At 50.2% G+C, this 12,884-nt stretch overlaps 1 protein-coding gene across 2 annotated transcripts; it reads right to left on the bottom strand.

The window, feature by feature from the left end:
- Window positions 1-505: 505 nt before the first annotated feature.
- INKA2 (inka box actin regulator 2) lies at window positions 506-11,340 on the bottom strand. Of its 2 annotated transcripts, XM_086627429.1 has the most exons (3): window positions 11,302-11,337; window positions 1,140-1,498; window positions 506-1,049 (listed from the first exon to the last, which is right to left on the bottom strand). In XM_086627429.1, the coding sequence occupies exons 1-3, from the start codon at window positions 11,335-11,337 to the stop codon at window positions 506-508; spliced, it is 939 nt and encodes a 312-aa protein (XP_086483555.1). The 2 variants fall into 2 exon arrangements, with proteins under 2 accessions (XP_086483555.1, XP_086483556.1); XM_086627430.1 differs by having other exon boundaries at window positions 506-1,498; window positions 11,302-11,340.
- Window positions 11,341-12,884: the final 1,544 nt, after the last annotated feature.

The raw sequence follows: 12,884 nt of genomic DNA, 5'->3' as shown, positions 1-12,884 counted from the left end.
AAATTCAGACTTGTTTCTTTCGATTTAAATAACAAGTGCTTCAGGTACAGGGCTTGACTTGCCTGGTTTATAACCCGGTTTAAGTGCACACAAGCAGGAATAGACTTTTTTTTTTCTTTTTAAAAAAACTATATATATTTGCACACTCACACACACATGCACACAGTGAACTTTGTGCTGCAGCTATTTTAAGCAGACATGAGGCGATGGGCCTGAAGTGGCTGGTTGCCTGGGGCACCACTCGCCCTAAAGCTGCTAAAGATTTGGATCATTTTTGCAACTATGGGTTCCCAAAAGCCTCCCCGTGGGGGGGCTGCCAGCTGCAGCTTGGACTGCTCTGGAAAACCCTCCTTGCAGCTGACTGATGCCCACAGCTTGTTCTGCAGAGGACTCATCTCTCATCTCAGTCCACGTTGAGAGCTTGGGGGTCTCCTGAAAAGATGTGGATGGCCTCCAGCTCCTCTCCGGTGTGGAACTCTTGGCAGAGCAGGGGACACGGGCAAACTCAGACCCAAACAGCTGTGTTGATGTCAAACCCGGACTGGGTGTAGTCTATGGTATCGTGGACTTTCTTGGTGCCAGTTTTGGGTTTTTCACTTTTGCTTTCTGCCTTTGGGCACCTCTCTGCTTTGCTGTGATGGTTCTGGGCGTTCCCGTGAAGTGGGAAGTAAAATGTCCCCTTGAGTTTGTTCATCTTTTTGGGTCTCTTAGAAATTTCGGGCTGTTTGTCTTCAGGCGGAAGCCAGCACGGTTTCTCCTTGAGCAGCCTGTCTCGGTCTGGCCGAACGCTCCTCAGGAACTTCTTGAAGATGTTGGCTGTGAGGGAGAACTTCCTGCAGAGCTCCTGGGATCTGCTCAAGGACAGGGACGCCTCGCTCTTTTCCCCCTTCTTATCCAGCTCCGGCAGATCCAACCAGTTCCCAACCAAGTCTGCAAAGATGTTATCCCCCAAGACCAGTGGCTGCCGGTTCCTGCTCTGGGACATTAGGGAGGATGTCCAGTCATGGCCATCGTCACACCCTGGGCACTCCTGGCACACCGGCCACCCCCCAGCCGTGCCCTGGCTGCTGGGCTCGAATGTCCTTGGGTGGCCGTGCTCTGCTCCGATGGAAGCAGAGGAAGGTCCTTTTGGGTGATAAGTGTCCTCGCCGCAGAGGCTCCCGGAGGAGGAGGGGGTGTCTCCAAGGTGGCTGCCCTCCGGGAGCACCGCGGGATGGGACAGACCCACTGGCCATGTCACGGCACACGCGAGGGGCGTGAGGCTGAGCTCCTCCGCCGACGCCTCCCCCCGCAGCCGCGCATCCTGCGGGGCCCCGGGCACGTCTCCGCTGCCTCGGCAGCACTGGTGCTGCTCGGTGCCAGAACTGGTGCTTCGGCTCCCTGAGATGTCCAACTGCTCCAAAGCTGTCTGGACCTGGAGGAGTTTGAGCTCCTGCAGTGCACCCATCATGCAGTTCATCTGCTCGTGCAGCCCGTCTCCCACCTCCTTCATGGATAGCTGCGGAGGGAAGGAAGCAGACAGTGAGTCAGTGTCTCCAGGAGCCAGGAGAGAGCAAGAAAAGTCTGACCAAAGGGGCAGGACTTCTGGGCTGAGCAGCTTTCGGTAACATTGCCTCGTCGTCCTACTGACCACGTTTTACGTGCGTCCTACCTGTACTACATCCATTCGATGGAACAGCAATTGGATATCTCTTTTGTTTTTAGAGGGAAGCTCCTAGAGAATCTGAGGAGCTGACAGAAGGAGTGGATTTTTTTGACCTGTCAACAACAATAGTTGGAGTTTCCATTAATTGCTTGGCAGAAGCCCAAGGTGTAGAACTACGAATGGTTTTGGCTGCCGCCGGTTCTTCTGCTTTAGTCTTTTGTGCCCTGCAATTAACTGAAATCAGGAGTCAGAGTAATGAACAGAAGTGCCTTCCGCAGAGAACCTAAAGTGCTAAAGCAAATTAAAAATAAACCCCAATAAGGATCACGTTGTTACTCTACAACCTGCCTTCAGATCTTAATCCCCTCATTGCAGGCACCTCTCACTAGAGGACAATCAAAGACATTTCAATGCACTTGAAATTTTGTACAAAACAGCCAACAAACTCTAAAATGACTTACGTTAAGCTACCAAGCTCTGATTCCCAAGCTCTCGCAGCGGTTCTGCTTTATCCCTGAACCTTGCTATAAAGATTTAACTTTCTATACTAGACTTAAAATAAGCAAGTTATTTTCCAGAGCTTCTACATTCCCCCCTCTTCTCTTTCACTCTGTTGCTTTCTCTCTCATGTAGGATCTGGATCATATTCCCAAAGCGGCACCATAAAACAAATGGGCTATGCTTTCCAACAGCTGCCACTTTTTTTTTTTTTTTTTAGCAGAGAAGGGGAGTGGGAATGGGAAGGAGAGGGGAGAGCAGCAGGGGACGGCAGGGCTGGAGGTGAAGACATGTCACATCGATGTAAGGTGGTTTGCAGAAGAGATTACCACCGTCTAGGAGAAGCTTCAGCCTACGCTGCCATAAACAGTTTAAAAGGCTCGTCACGATTTTTGTACAGCAACAGATCTCGAGCTTGAGGTGAAAAAGGACAGATGCATCTTATGTTCAGCTTTACGTTATCAAACTTTACTTTTTAACCTCTCTGTTTTCACTAAATTAGTTCAATTACTTGCTCTATTTCTGTTTCTACCTGGATTTGACCAGTGAGAAAGAGCAGTCATCAAAACCACGGATCCTCTGTAACAATGTAGCTCCATAAGTGGAAAGCTCTCAACAGTTTTTGACCACAAATCTCCTTTTCAAAACCCAGAATCTAAAACTAGCCAGCAGATTACGATGATTTTTCAGAGCCATCACCCAGAAGGAGCACACACGCTATGACGATCCAGAAAATCTCTGCATTTAGCTTCCCGATTACACTATCAAGTGCCTCCAGCCATCTAATTTTTTAACATCAGCAAACAAACCTCTTCTTCTGCAGACAGGAAAATAATGCCCCACTCACCGACCACCCGAGCGCTCGCGTCTCCCGTACGGAAGCCGGGGCCATATGCTCGACAAGCCTCAGACAAAACTATCACCTTACCTTTCCAGATTTGCTGTAATGCTCCTCGTCCCAACCTTTCTCGCCTTATTAATGGAAGTCTCTTTTATCTGGGGCTTTGCAAAAAGCTGGATTTGGAGCCAGCTTGGCCCCTCATTGGCCACTTCCCACCAAATCCCCCCTGTAATCGCGGCGCGGCGAGTGACGAGGCTCCCGCGGTAATGACTGGGCTCATCAAGCCCTTGGCATATGCCACCCGGCTCCGCTGCTCACCTCATTGACTCAATTAACCCCCCCGTGATGGGTGGTATCGTTACAACGCAGGCCTCATCCAGAGAGGCTCTGTTAAGCATTAACATTTCATAGGCAGCATTTATCATTGGTGTGGTCGTTGCTCACAGGCAGATCCGGTCTCCCTCAGACAAGAAAAGACCTGAGCCCCAAAAGCTCAGAATCCAGCGCTTTTCTTTCTGAACAAAGGAGCTGGTTCTGCCAAACCTGGTGCCAGCACCAGCCTGGGGAGCCCGAGCCACTGGAAGAGGAGAAGAGACGTTTTCATCTACGGAAACACTTTCCCATAAGTGACTATGAGGTTTGGCCGGTGCTGCTGGTGCCGAGGGCTGGGCTGAGCCGTTCCCGTCGCAGCAGAGCAGGAGAAATGGGGGCTGTCGGGTCATCCCTCATCTGTCTGATTTCAGCAACCTGCTCTGGGGTGGGACAGTGTCCCTCTGGAAACGTGAATCCCACCATCAGCAAGACAGTTTTAAATACCCTGAGGCTTTTAACCCTGCTTGCAAACACTGTGAAATCTGGGGTTGTGCAAGTTAAAAATCAAAGCAAACCAACCTCCCTGCTTTATCTCTTGCTCCTCGTGGTATCTGTTTGGTCTTTTACAGAATGGAAGAGTGAGTGAAACCCAGCCCTGAGTGAAGTCACTGACTGGTGACCAAACAGGCTGCAGGGGCTTGGATTTCATCCACTAGTAATTACCCTGTGGTAATTAAGAGTACTCACCTTGGAGAGAAAACCCTGGAGGAAAAGGAAAAAAAACTTCTTCCTCAGCATCTAACAGCCACTCTCTCCTCCCTGCCAAGTGGATCTCAGTTCTCCCAAGTTCAGATTGGCTCCTCTGAGACTCTCCAGAAAAGGAACAATCTCCCACAGAAGAGGGACCACCACCCTGGCGAAGGTTTGAGATTGGACTATCTGGGCTGCGGGAGGAAAAAGAGTTTCTGCGACTCATGGAGCGGATTGGGCTGGAAGTGAAAGGGATGCTCTGCCTGCGGGGTGGGGGGAAGTTGAGGCTGAAGGGACAAGCCTTGCAGCCACACGCTTCGTGTAGGAGGAGCTGGAATTTGTGATGAACTGAAATGCAACTTCAAACAGAGCGTAAATGTGACACAAGACCCCAGAGAGCCTTGATTTGGCATGAGGACAGACCCTGACTGTGCTTGCCGGGGTTATGCAAGTGACATTATGTAAGCTGGCCACCACGGGGATGTCCTGTCTTGCGCGTGTTTGCGAGCTGCAAATCCCAAACCTGGGGCTGAATCGGCCCCGCGCTCAGCCGTGCTGCGGAGCGGAGTGCAGGGAAACAGCATTCGCTCCAAAACGTCGGGTCTAGCACAGGTCTGGCTCCTGAGCATCCTCCCTTCTTGGACCTGCTGCTCTCTGCTCAAGGGGCACGAGTACATCAGCATTTCAAGGGACTCTGGGTGTCTAATTTGAGACGCTTTGTGCTGCAATACAAGTGGTTGTTTGGCCTCTCTGCTTCCAAGAAAAGCCAAATTCGAACTATGGCCACTTGCAGATGTTCAAATTTATCTCTGTAAAAGTTAAAATCAGATGCCTCAGACTGCACCTTGTTATTGTTCCTGAAACCTTTGCAATCCTTAAAAATTGGCCTGAAAAAGTTTTAGTCTAATTTGGAGCAAGCCAAAGCAGATGCTTTTTGGAGCAAGACAAGTAGGTGCAGGGCTGAGCAGTGGTGACGCGCACGTTCCACTCCAGCGGCTGGGATTCAGTGTGATGTTACACGTTTCTTCTCCAGCAGTAAGGAATTACCTCCAGACCAATCCTCCTGCGAAGGCACGAACAAGGCAGCTCTGGCTAAATGCAAAGGGAGTCACCCTGAGCACTGAAAACCAACGTGCAAAATTCAAAAGCTTTTCAAGCGCTTTCAAATGATCATCAAGGGAATATTCAATATGAGGGGAGAAAAAAACCTCAAACAAACAGTGAGCATCTTGCAAAACTGGCAGAGTTCAAATATGGAGTTGTTTGGCATTGGAAATCCACCATTCTGAGTAGCAAAGGCACCAATCGCTTTGTGAGCCACGCTTTTGAATGATTTCCTCAAAATATTTATGCCCAGAACTACAACCACAATTGGCTTACACAGTTTATAAATCAATGATCTTCCACCACTGATTAACGCAGCAGGAGGACAACCTGCCCCAAGGAACATCCTCGTGCCGTCACTGGCATTCTGTCAAATTCAAAACCAAACAGCTGAGACTACAAATCAGGGAGATTTCACTTGTCACTTCCCACTTTGCAGGTAAATAAGTAACTTTTTTAACCCACTTTGGGAACTAATGTTTTCCTTTTAGCATCTACGTTCACCGAGTTCTCACAATTCAGTTCCCATCAATGTCCTGGAGCCACAGCTGTCTGGACTCCCAGCTCATCTGCACATCTGGCCTGCCTGGGACCACAGCAGCTTCGTGATGCTGACGGGAGAAAAGGAAGAACCCAGCGAACACACCACGGCTTCCAGCTGAGCACAGAGAAGTGAAAAGAAGAGCTCTGAGCGTGTTTGTCGTAACGAGGAGGAAGACAGATGTCCAGCTCTTGGGCAGGAGAAACGCAACGAGAGGAAGTTATTGCTCAGAGGGCAGGAAAGAACCAACGGCAAATAGCCGTTCTTAATAATAGTGCTGATGGGCAGCAGAACCAGCAACAAACAATTGGTATTGAAAGAAGATGACATAATAGAGACCAAAATTATTTTAGAAGTGCTGAGCTGATCATATTGTTGCTGTGTTTTCCTTTGGGTCACTAACTAGATTAATCTTCAGCCAGCCTGCAGTTGGGGCTGGGCATAACTCTTCGGAGCGCTGCACGGTTCAGAGAGCTGCTTTGCAGCTTGAAGTTGCACCTTTCTTTTCCTTCCCTTGGTGGGTGCCAAGGGCCTGTGAGCTTCTTTATGTCCTTCTACTTTACCACAATTATTTCAAGTCTTTTTCACCTCTTGTCTTTCCGGAGTGTTTTAAGCGTAAATGAGGATGTTAACTGTGAGCTCGCTATTTATTTGAAAGAGGAAGGATGCCGAAACTTCACCAAGATTTTTTTTTTTTTTTCCCCAATAGTTTAAATAAATCTTAAACAGATGTTAACTAGAAAAGACATGGTTCACATCACTCAGTTAAACATCTCCCTTATCAATTGCCTTCCTTTCCATTGCGAAGATACTGTTCTGTGCTTCCCAATCATACTTGCTATGCTTAAAGGCAAATTAGAAAATCAATTCTCTACAACCAGGAAATAAATGGACCAAGAAGAACTCTAACCTTCAGACTTCTACTCACAACTCGGGGGTAAGGGACCACAAGCCTCGATGCACAGACTGACCATTGAAGACGATGGTTAAAAGTGTCAGTTTTCAGCCCAGTGCTCTGCTGCACTGGGGGATCTGGTCTTTAACGTTCCTGAATACGTGCAGCTGGGAGTCTGCAAAAATCCACTGTCATCTTTAGGAGCCTTCTCTGGAAATAAACAAGCGAGCAAAGCCTGTGACTGCTTTTTTGCTGCTCAGGTTATATGTGACAGGACATCTGCTGTCAAGTGACTCCTTTGCACTTTCCCTTAAGGCAACACCAAGGAACGAGATTCTGCGATAACCACCCAAGTTTCTGACTGTCTCCAGCAGTGATGGGTAAAGCCACCCTTGAAGGGACCATTTTATCGGCAGAGACGTAAATGGAGCTGCGTGTTTCCACTTGCTGGAGTTGTGGTGACAGCAGACCTTGAGGTCTGTCATTTCTGCCTTACTCTACTGCGAATCACGGAGCTGCTCCTTCAGAAACAGCAGTAATGAAAATACAGCAGGCTCCTTTTCGAGCATGACACAGTTACCGGAATAGGACCCAGTGTGAGACAAAGAGTAAAAATAATTGGCTGTATTTTTCACTCAGACTAAATGTTCTATTCCTGCAAGATATTCATAGCAAGAAACATTGTCTACCAGGACATAAATTCATCCAAGAAGAGAGTCAGACTCTATCAAGCTCAATAACGTGATGCATTTATGATGAATGTGCAGGGAGAACACTCAAAAGTTTAAGTCAAAGTGGTGGGGTTTGTTTTAAATACCTACTTCAATACTTTTCCTCCTAGAAAAAGAGCAACAGAAAGCTCAGAAATATCCTGGATTCTGCAAGAAAGACCAGAACATGCAAAGTAAAGTTACAACTACAGCGAACTTGACCGTGAGCCCTGGCCCGTTACAGCCAGGCAAACCCCAAGTGCAGGATAAATCTGCCCCCCGAACTCGCCAGTCCCTGGCTGATAATAAGTGATTTATTCTTACTGCAGAAGGGCCTTGAAGCCCCCTCCCACAGTACTGTGCCGGTGTTACTACGGATAAATGCAAACAACCCTCGTGTCAGAAAGCTGACGGAGGTAATGCCATCTGCAGCGTGAGACACGGAAATGAAATTCCTCTCTGCTAATCCCTCAGCAAGACAATTCTCGTTAAATTTGATCTTTCAGCTGAGATAACATTCTGCAACTCGGAAAGCAGACATAATACTTCTGTGCCTCGGAACGATGTCTGCAGATTCCGAATCCAGCCGGTAAAGTCAAGAGGACTTTTAGGACGGGGATTAATTGCATTAATGGAAGATTCACAAGCTCTGTGGCACGTTTCACAGCTGCCATAGGAAGGGGGGGATGACAGGAGTGGAGAAGCACAACTTATTCCACCACCAGACCTACAAACCAGCACTGCACATTCTCACAAACCGCACTGCGTCCATAAATCTCCAGGTGAACAAGGTCTTCTGTATTCTCTGCATACAGAGGCTGAGGTGCAGAGAGCTGGCATGGCTTGTCCAAAACAGCTCCGCAGGCTGGTGCCAGCACTGGGATGAGGACCCGGCTCCAGCAATCAATCCGACTGCAGCGCTGCCCCCGATCCCACACCCGGTTGGGATGAATGGCTGTGTCAGCTGAGGCTCTCCTGCCTGGGCAGCATTTGCATGTGGAAGCTTCTGAATGAATTCCAATCAAAGGGACACCACACATGCCAGAAACTATCAGCTTACAATGGAAAACATGCGATTGGAATAGGAGACCTCTCATTGACTGAAACGGGTCGGATTCATCCTCGGGAGCCGTGGTAGAGTGGGCAGACCATCAGTGTAAGCACGCCCCGACCCATGCTCACCTGTGACTGGTTTGGCAAAGCACGGCGTGATCCCAGTGCACAGGCTGCGTGTCGAAACGTCGGGGCACACCAGCAGCCCAAACCAAGCACGCAGTTATTTTAATGCAGGCAGCAGGAGAAAGAAAAATCAGAGCTGGAATCCTCAAATCCCACACTGTTGGGGGATAGAGTTGCACTTGAAGATAACCTTTCCTTGGGAACTGGGAGCTGTGCCAACATCCGCTCTTTTTTGAGAAAATCCTTTCCTCAAACCCAGCCAAAGGCTGCTTTACACTGAGACAAACTCAACCTCTGCTAATCCAACGGCCTCTAACTTCCACGTGTGACACTGACCAGCCGCAGCAAGCCTGGTTCCTCAAACAGAGCGTTTGTGCCGAACTTGCCGGCACAACACCCCTCTGCGCCCGGCCCAGCAGTCCCTCCCACCCCACCGGAGCTGCTCCTTGGACATAATGCACTGTGTTTCTCGCTCACAGTCATGCCCCTGCAACTGGACTCCTGTTTAGCTGCCCACGGAGTGTTTCATTGTCTCGAGCTGGCCAAGTCCTTCCCACCATTCCTCCCGCATGATTCCCAGTTCTGGTGCATTTAATGTCTGGAGGCATGACCTGCCCAGTAATGAAGCAAGTGGTACAGCAGTGGGGTCAAGAGGTTCAGTTCCCACTCACCATTCAACGCAGATGGTCCCAGCTGTCTATGGCGCTGCTTGCTGCTCTTTAAAGAAACATTAATCTATTTTAATTCCAGCCTATCTTGACAGTATTGATTTTTAAAAGCTGTTATTGCTCAGGATATCATTTATGGTTGTTCTAATTAATACAGTCCTCCCACCTTCACTAAATGCAATCTGCAGCTCGCTTCAGTTGCTGATGAAAGGAATCGTTTCCGATGGCGCTCTAAGGCCGAGGGTCTCTCCTGCTGTCGCCCCGCGGGCTGTCCTGGCACGCCTGTGCTCACAACAGCTCCACGACTGCGCTCTGATGCCCTGAGAATTCGTGGTTAAAGTCAGTTTTTTTAAGTTTGAGCAACAAAAATTGGGGGGTGGGAGGGGGAAAGAATGTGACTAGTGAAAACGAAACGAATGAAGATGTAGGCTACTTTCAGTCCTACAAGTAGTCATCAAGTAGTCAAGAGTCACAAGTAGTCCTCTTGAATGTGGCAACTGCCCCTTCCCTGGTTTTTAAGCCAAGCATATACATAAATCTTTGCCAGGCTAAGGTCTTGGTTTATTAGTAGAATAAAAGTTGTCATATTTTTGCAACTAAAACCCCCACTATTACTGCATTATAGCAAGGGTATGAAAAAAAACAGAATTTTCTCATTTTAAGGTTTTTTTTGGTTTCCACACGAAGTGTGAGGATCTGCCTGCCTTTCAAACATACTCTAATTCTTCAGAAGTTATGTTGTGTGATACAAAATAGGCATGTTTTAGACTCACAAGTAAAGGTGCAATGTTTAGGCTTCTATAAAAAAATACTGCTCAGATAATGAAACTGATGTGTTTAGAACACAAAATGCAGAATTAGGAACCTTATCCTAAGCACGCTCTTTCGAGAGTTCCTCTTTTTACCCATCTCACCTGTCAACTTATTCAGATTTGAAAGATCTTCCAGATTACACCATACATGTCCTGGCTTACAGTTTGCATTTCATTCATCACACCCAGCGTACAGCACACCAGTGACTTGTTTTCCTTTGTTTTTGTTTGTCTTCCAGCTCCTCTGTTTGCCAGGGAAACATGGGTCACACGAGCAGGTTACATGTCCCTGTTTGCTGCCACATCAACTCAGAGCAAAGCGCTGCTGCCCAGCCCGTTTCACCAGACACATCCGACCTGCAGGACCCCGCTCCCTCCAGCACCACCGTCCCGCATCCTGCCCTGGGCACTGCTGTAACGTCGTGGGTCTCTGCTGACTCAAATGATGGTGCTTACACGGGGAGGGTGCTCTGTAACGCGGGCAGGACAGCAATGCTGTACTCCAGCCCATTCCATACAACTCCAGTCAGCACAAACACCAGCTGAGATCGACATCCTGCTAAGTCCTAAACCGAGAAGCTCCTGAGCATTCCGAAACTTCGCCCACCCCTCTTTGCTCTGCCTTGCCTCCCCCTTTTGTTCTCTTTATCTATTTGTGTGAGCGACGCGCTGCGCCCCAGCCAGACCTACTAAGCGCCGCAACCCGATTTTGGAAAGTGTCAGTTCTTCCTGCTAACCCACCCCCAGCAAGCCCCAGTGTACCAACACCACCTTCCGGCTTGTGGACAAGCCCAAGCAAGTTCGGCGAGTGAGGTTACCCTCAGAATCGGAGCGGGAGGAGGGAGAAAACAGCGCTGATTTATGACAAAGGCTTTCCTATTAAAGCAGAAGTATTTTCAGAGGCTGTTGGAGGTGGCAAGCGCACGCTCCCTTTACATCACTCTGATTCCCGTAAACTTATTCTTATCAGAGATTTCCGTAGACGTTTCTTTGGTTTCTGATCTTTGCATCTTTTCTTGAAAGCCGCCGCGCAGCCCCCCGAGCCCCCCGCGCGCTGTTTCTCTCTCGCAGACGAACGGACCGGCGGTACCGACCCGCCGGCGCCGGGAGGGCTGAGCGCTGCCTCCGCGTTCGCGGAAGGGGCGCAGCCGGCGGAGGGACCCCCGAGTGCCGCGGCCGGGACCCGCGCTGCCCCTCTCCCGCACAAAGGGCCGAGCCCCGCTGCGCTCGGGCTCCGCGCAGCGCGCAGGCACCGCGCAGGCACCGCGCTCTCCGCCACCGCAGCCCGCGGGACGAGCCCCGGCTGGGGCTGAAGGTGAGGGGACCCCCGCCCGCCGCCCCCTTACCAGCTCCTGCTTCAGCCGGCGCAGGTGCTGCTCCATGGCCCGGCTCAGCGCGGCCCCGCCATGGAGCGCTCCGCCCGCGCAGCCACCCGCGGCGCGGCGAGGGGAGGGGAGCGGGGCCGGGCGGGGGGGGGTCGCGGCGGGGAGGCCGGGGGGCGGCACCGGGGGGCGGTGGCTGCCGCCGGGGCAGAGCTCAGCCCGCGCTGCCGGGCGGCTCGTCCGGAGCCGGGATGCGCGGCGGGAGTGGCGCCTCCGGAGCCGCTTCTCCCGGCGGCGGGGCGCTGGAGCGGGGGAGGGGGGTGGGGGGGTCTCATGCCCCCTCCCGGCTCTGGGAGTCCTGGTACCGGGGTCCGACGGTGAGGGGCTTCGGGCACCGCAGCCAAACCAGACCAGCGCTCGGGAGCGCTGGTAGCGCAGGAGTTTGTGCGGAGAAGTTCCGGTTTGGCTCGTTGTGGTCTGGATCGGGCAAATTTCTCTGCGGGGACCGACCACCCCAGGAAAGCGGGGATTAACCTACATGGCCTTGATCACAAGTGCGCAGCCACCCAGTTGTGGATTTTCCCGGTTTGTTCTAACTGGCGGCTGGTCGCTGCGTAAAGACTCATCCCTCCTGGGTCAAACTGCGCTTTGCCACCTTGGGGAGGGCACAGGCCCCCCGGGAAGGTGGCACCGCCTCGCAGCACCGCCAGCACTGGCCTTGGCGCACCACAGTGCCGTTATCAAAACGCCCTTTGTCAGGAACAGCACATGTTCAGGGGGCGGCAAGAAAGAAGCAGGTGTTGAAAATCCTTCGCGTGGATTTATTTTGAGAACAGCAGTTTTGGCCCTTGCTGTGTTTTACAGGCAGCGGTTCGGCTGATGGGAGCCTACAAACACAGTGGCAACTGGAAACGTACTGGGTGCGAGGGGATGTTGCCAGTGCTACAGATGCACTTGTCGGAGGGCAGGGGCTCTGCCTCGCATCAACAACCACAGGAAATCAAAAAGATGGGCAGATGAGCCAGGAAAAAATACAGGCACTTTCCTATCATGAGGCTTTATAACTGCATTGAATTGGAAGGGGGTTGAATTTTTCAGCATTGCTCATATATATAAGTATTATTCTCAGCTTGTGCACAAAATGTGTAGTTTGGATGATAAATGCTGAGTCCCCTGTACTGGGTTAGCAAGACTCGTCTGCATTGTTCTGCAGTGGTAAAGGACTTGATAGGATGAGAAATACTGCTTTGTGTTTTCAAATTTGGGGTGAAAAATGTCATTACTTACTTTTTCCTGTAAAACTGAGTATTGACAAAGACTGGCTAAAATCTTTGCCTTTCCATGTCTTTGGATTTCGAAGGAAAACATTTTTTACAGTTGGTCATAAGATTTTGTTTGTTTGTAGAAATCAGCTGTAGTGTTTTTGAAAGCTGACCTTTGTGTGAAAAACCAATTTGAATAAGAAATTTGTGATCTGCTCTTTCATGTATGTTTGGGAAACACTCTAGAGTTAACATTTATTGATCCTTCCAGCATCTCTTTTATTATAGGTCAAAAATTTGTGTCTTTTTGCTCATTTCAGGGTTTCCATTTCCCGTCTACTAAGG

Source organism: Tauraco erythrolophus, chromosome 27 (genome assembly GCF_009769465.1).
Source record: "Tauraco erythrolophus isolate bTauEry1 chromosome 27, bTauEry1.pri, whole genome shotgun sequence".
NCBI lineage: Eukaryota > Metazoa > Chordata > Aves > Musophagiformes > Musophagidae > Tauraco > Tauraco erythrolophus.
The sequence above is the reverse complement of the archived record's forward strand: the minus strand, read 5'-3'. Positions and strand labels throughout refer to the sequence as shown.

Excerpts from the sequence above, each read along its gene's own strand:
- INKA2 (XM_086627430.1), bottom strand. The coding sequence starts at position 11,337 with ATGGAGCAGCACCTGCGCCGGCTGAAGCAGGAGCTG. Across the intron at positions 1,499-11,301 it reads GCCGGCTGAAGCAGGAGCTG|CTATCCATGAAGGAGGTGGG; the intron begins GTAAGGGGGCGG and ends TTCCCTCCGCAG.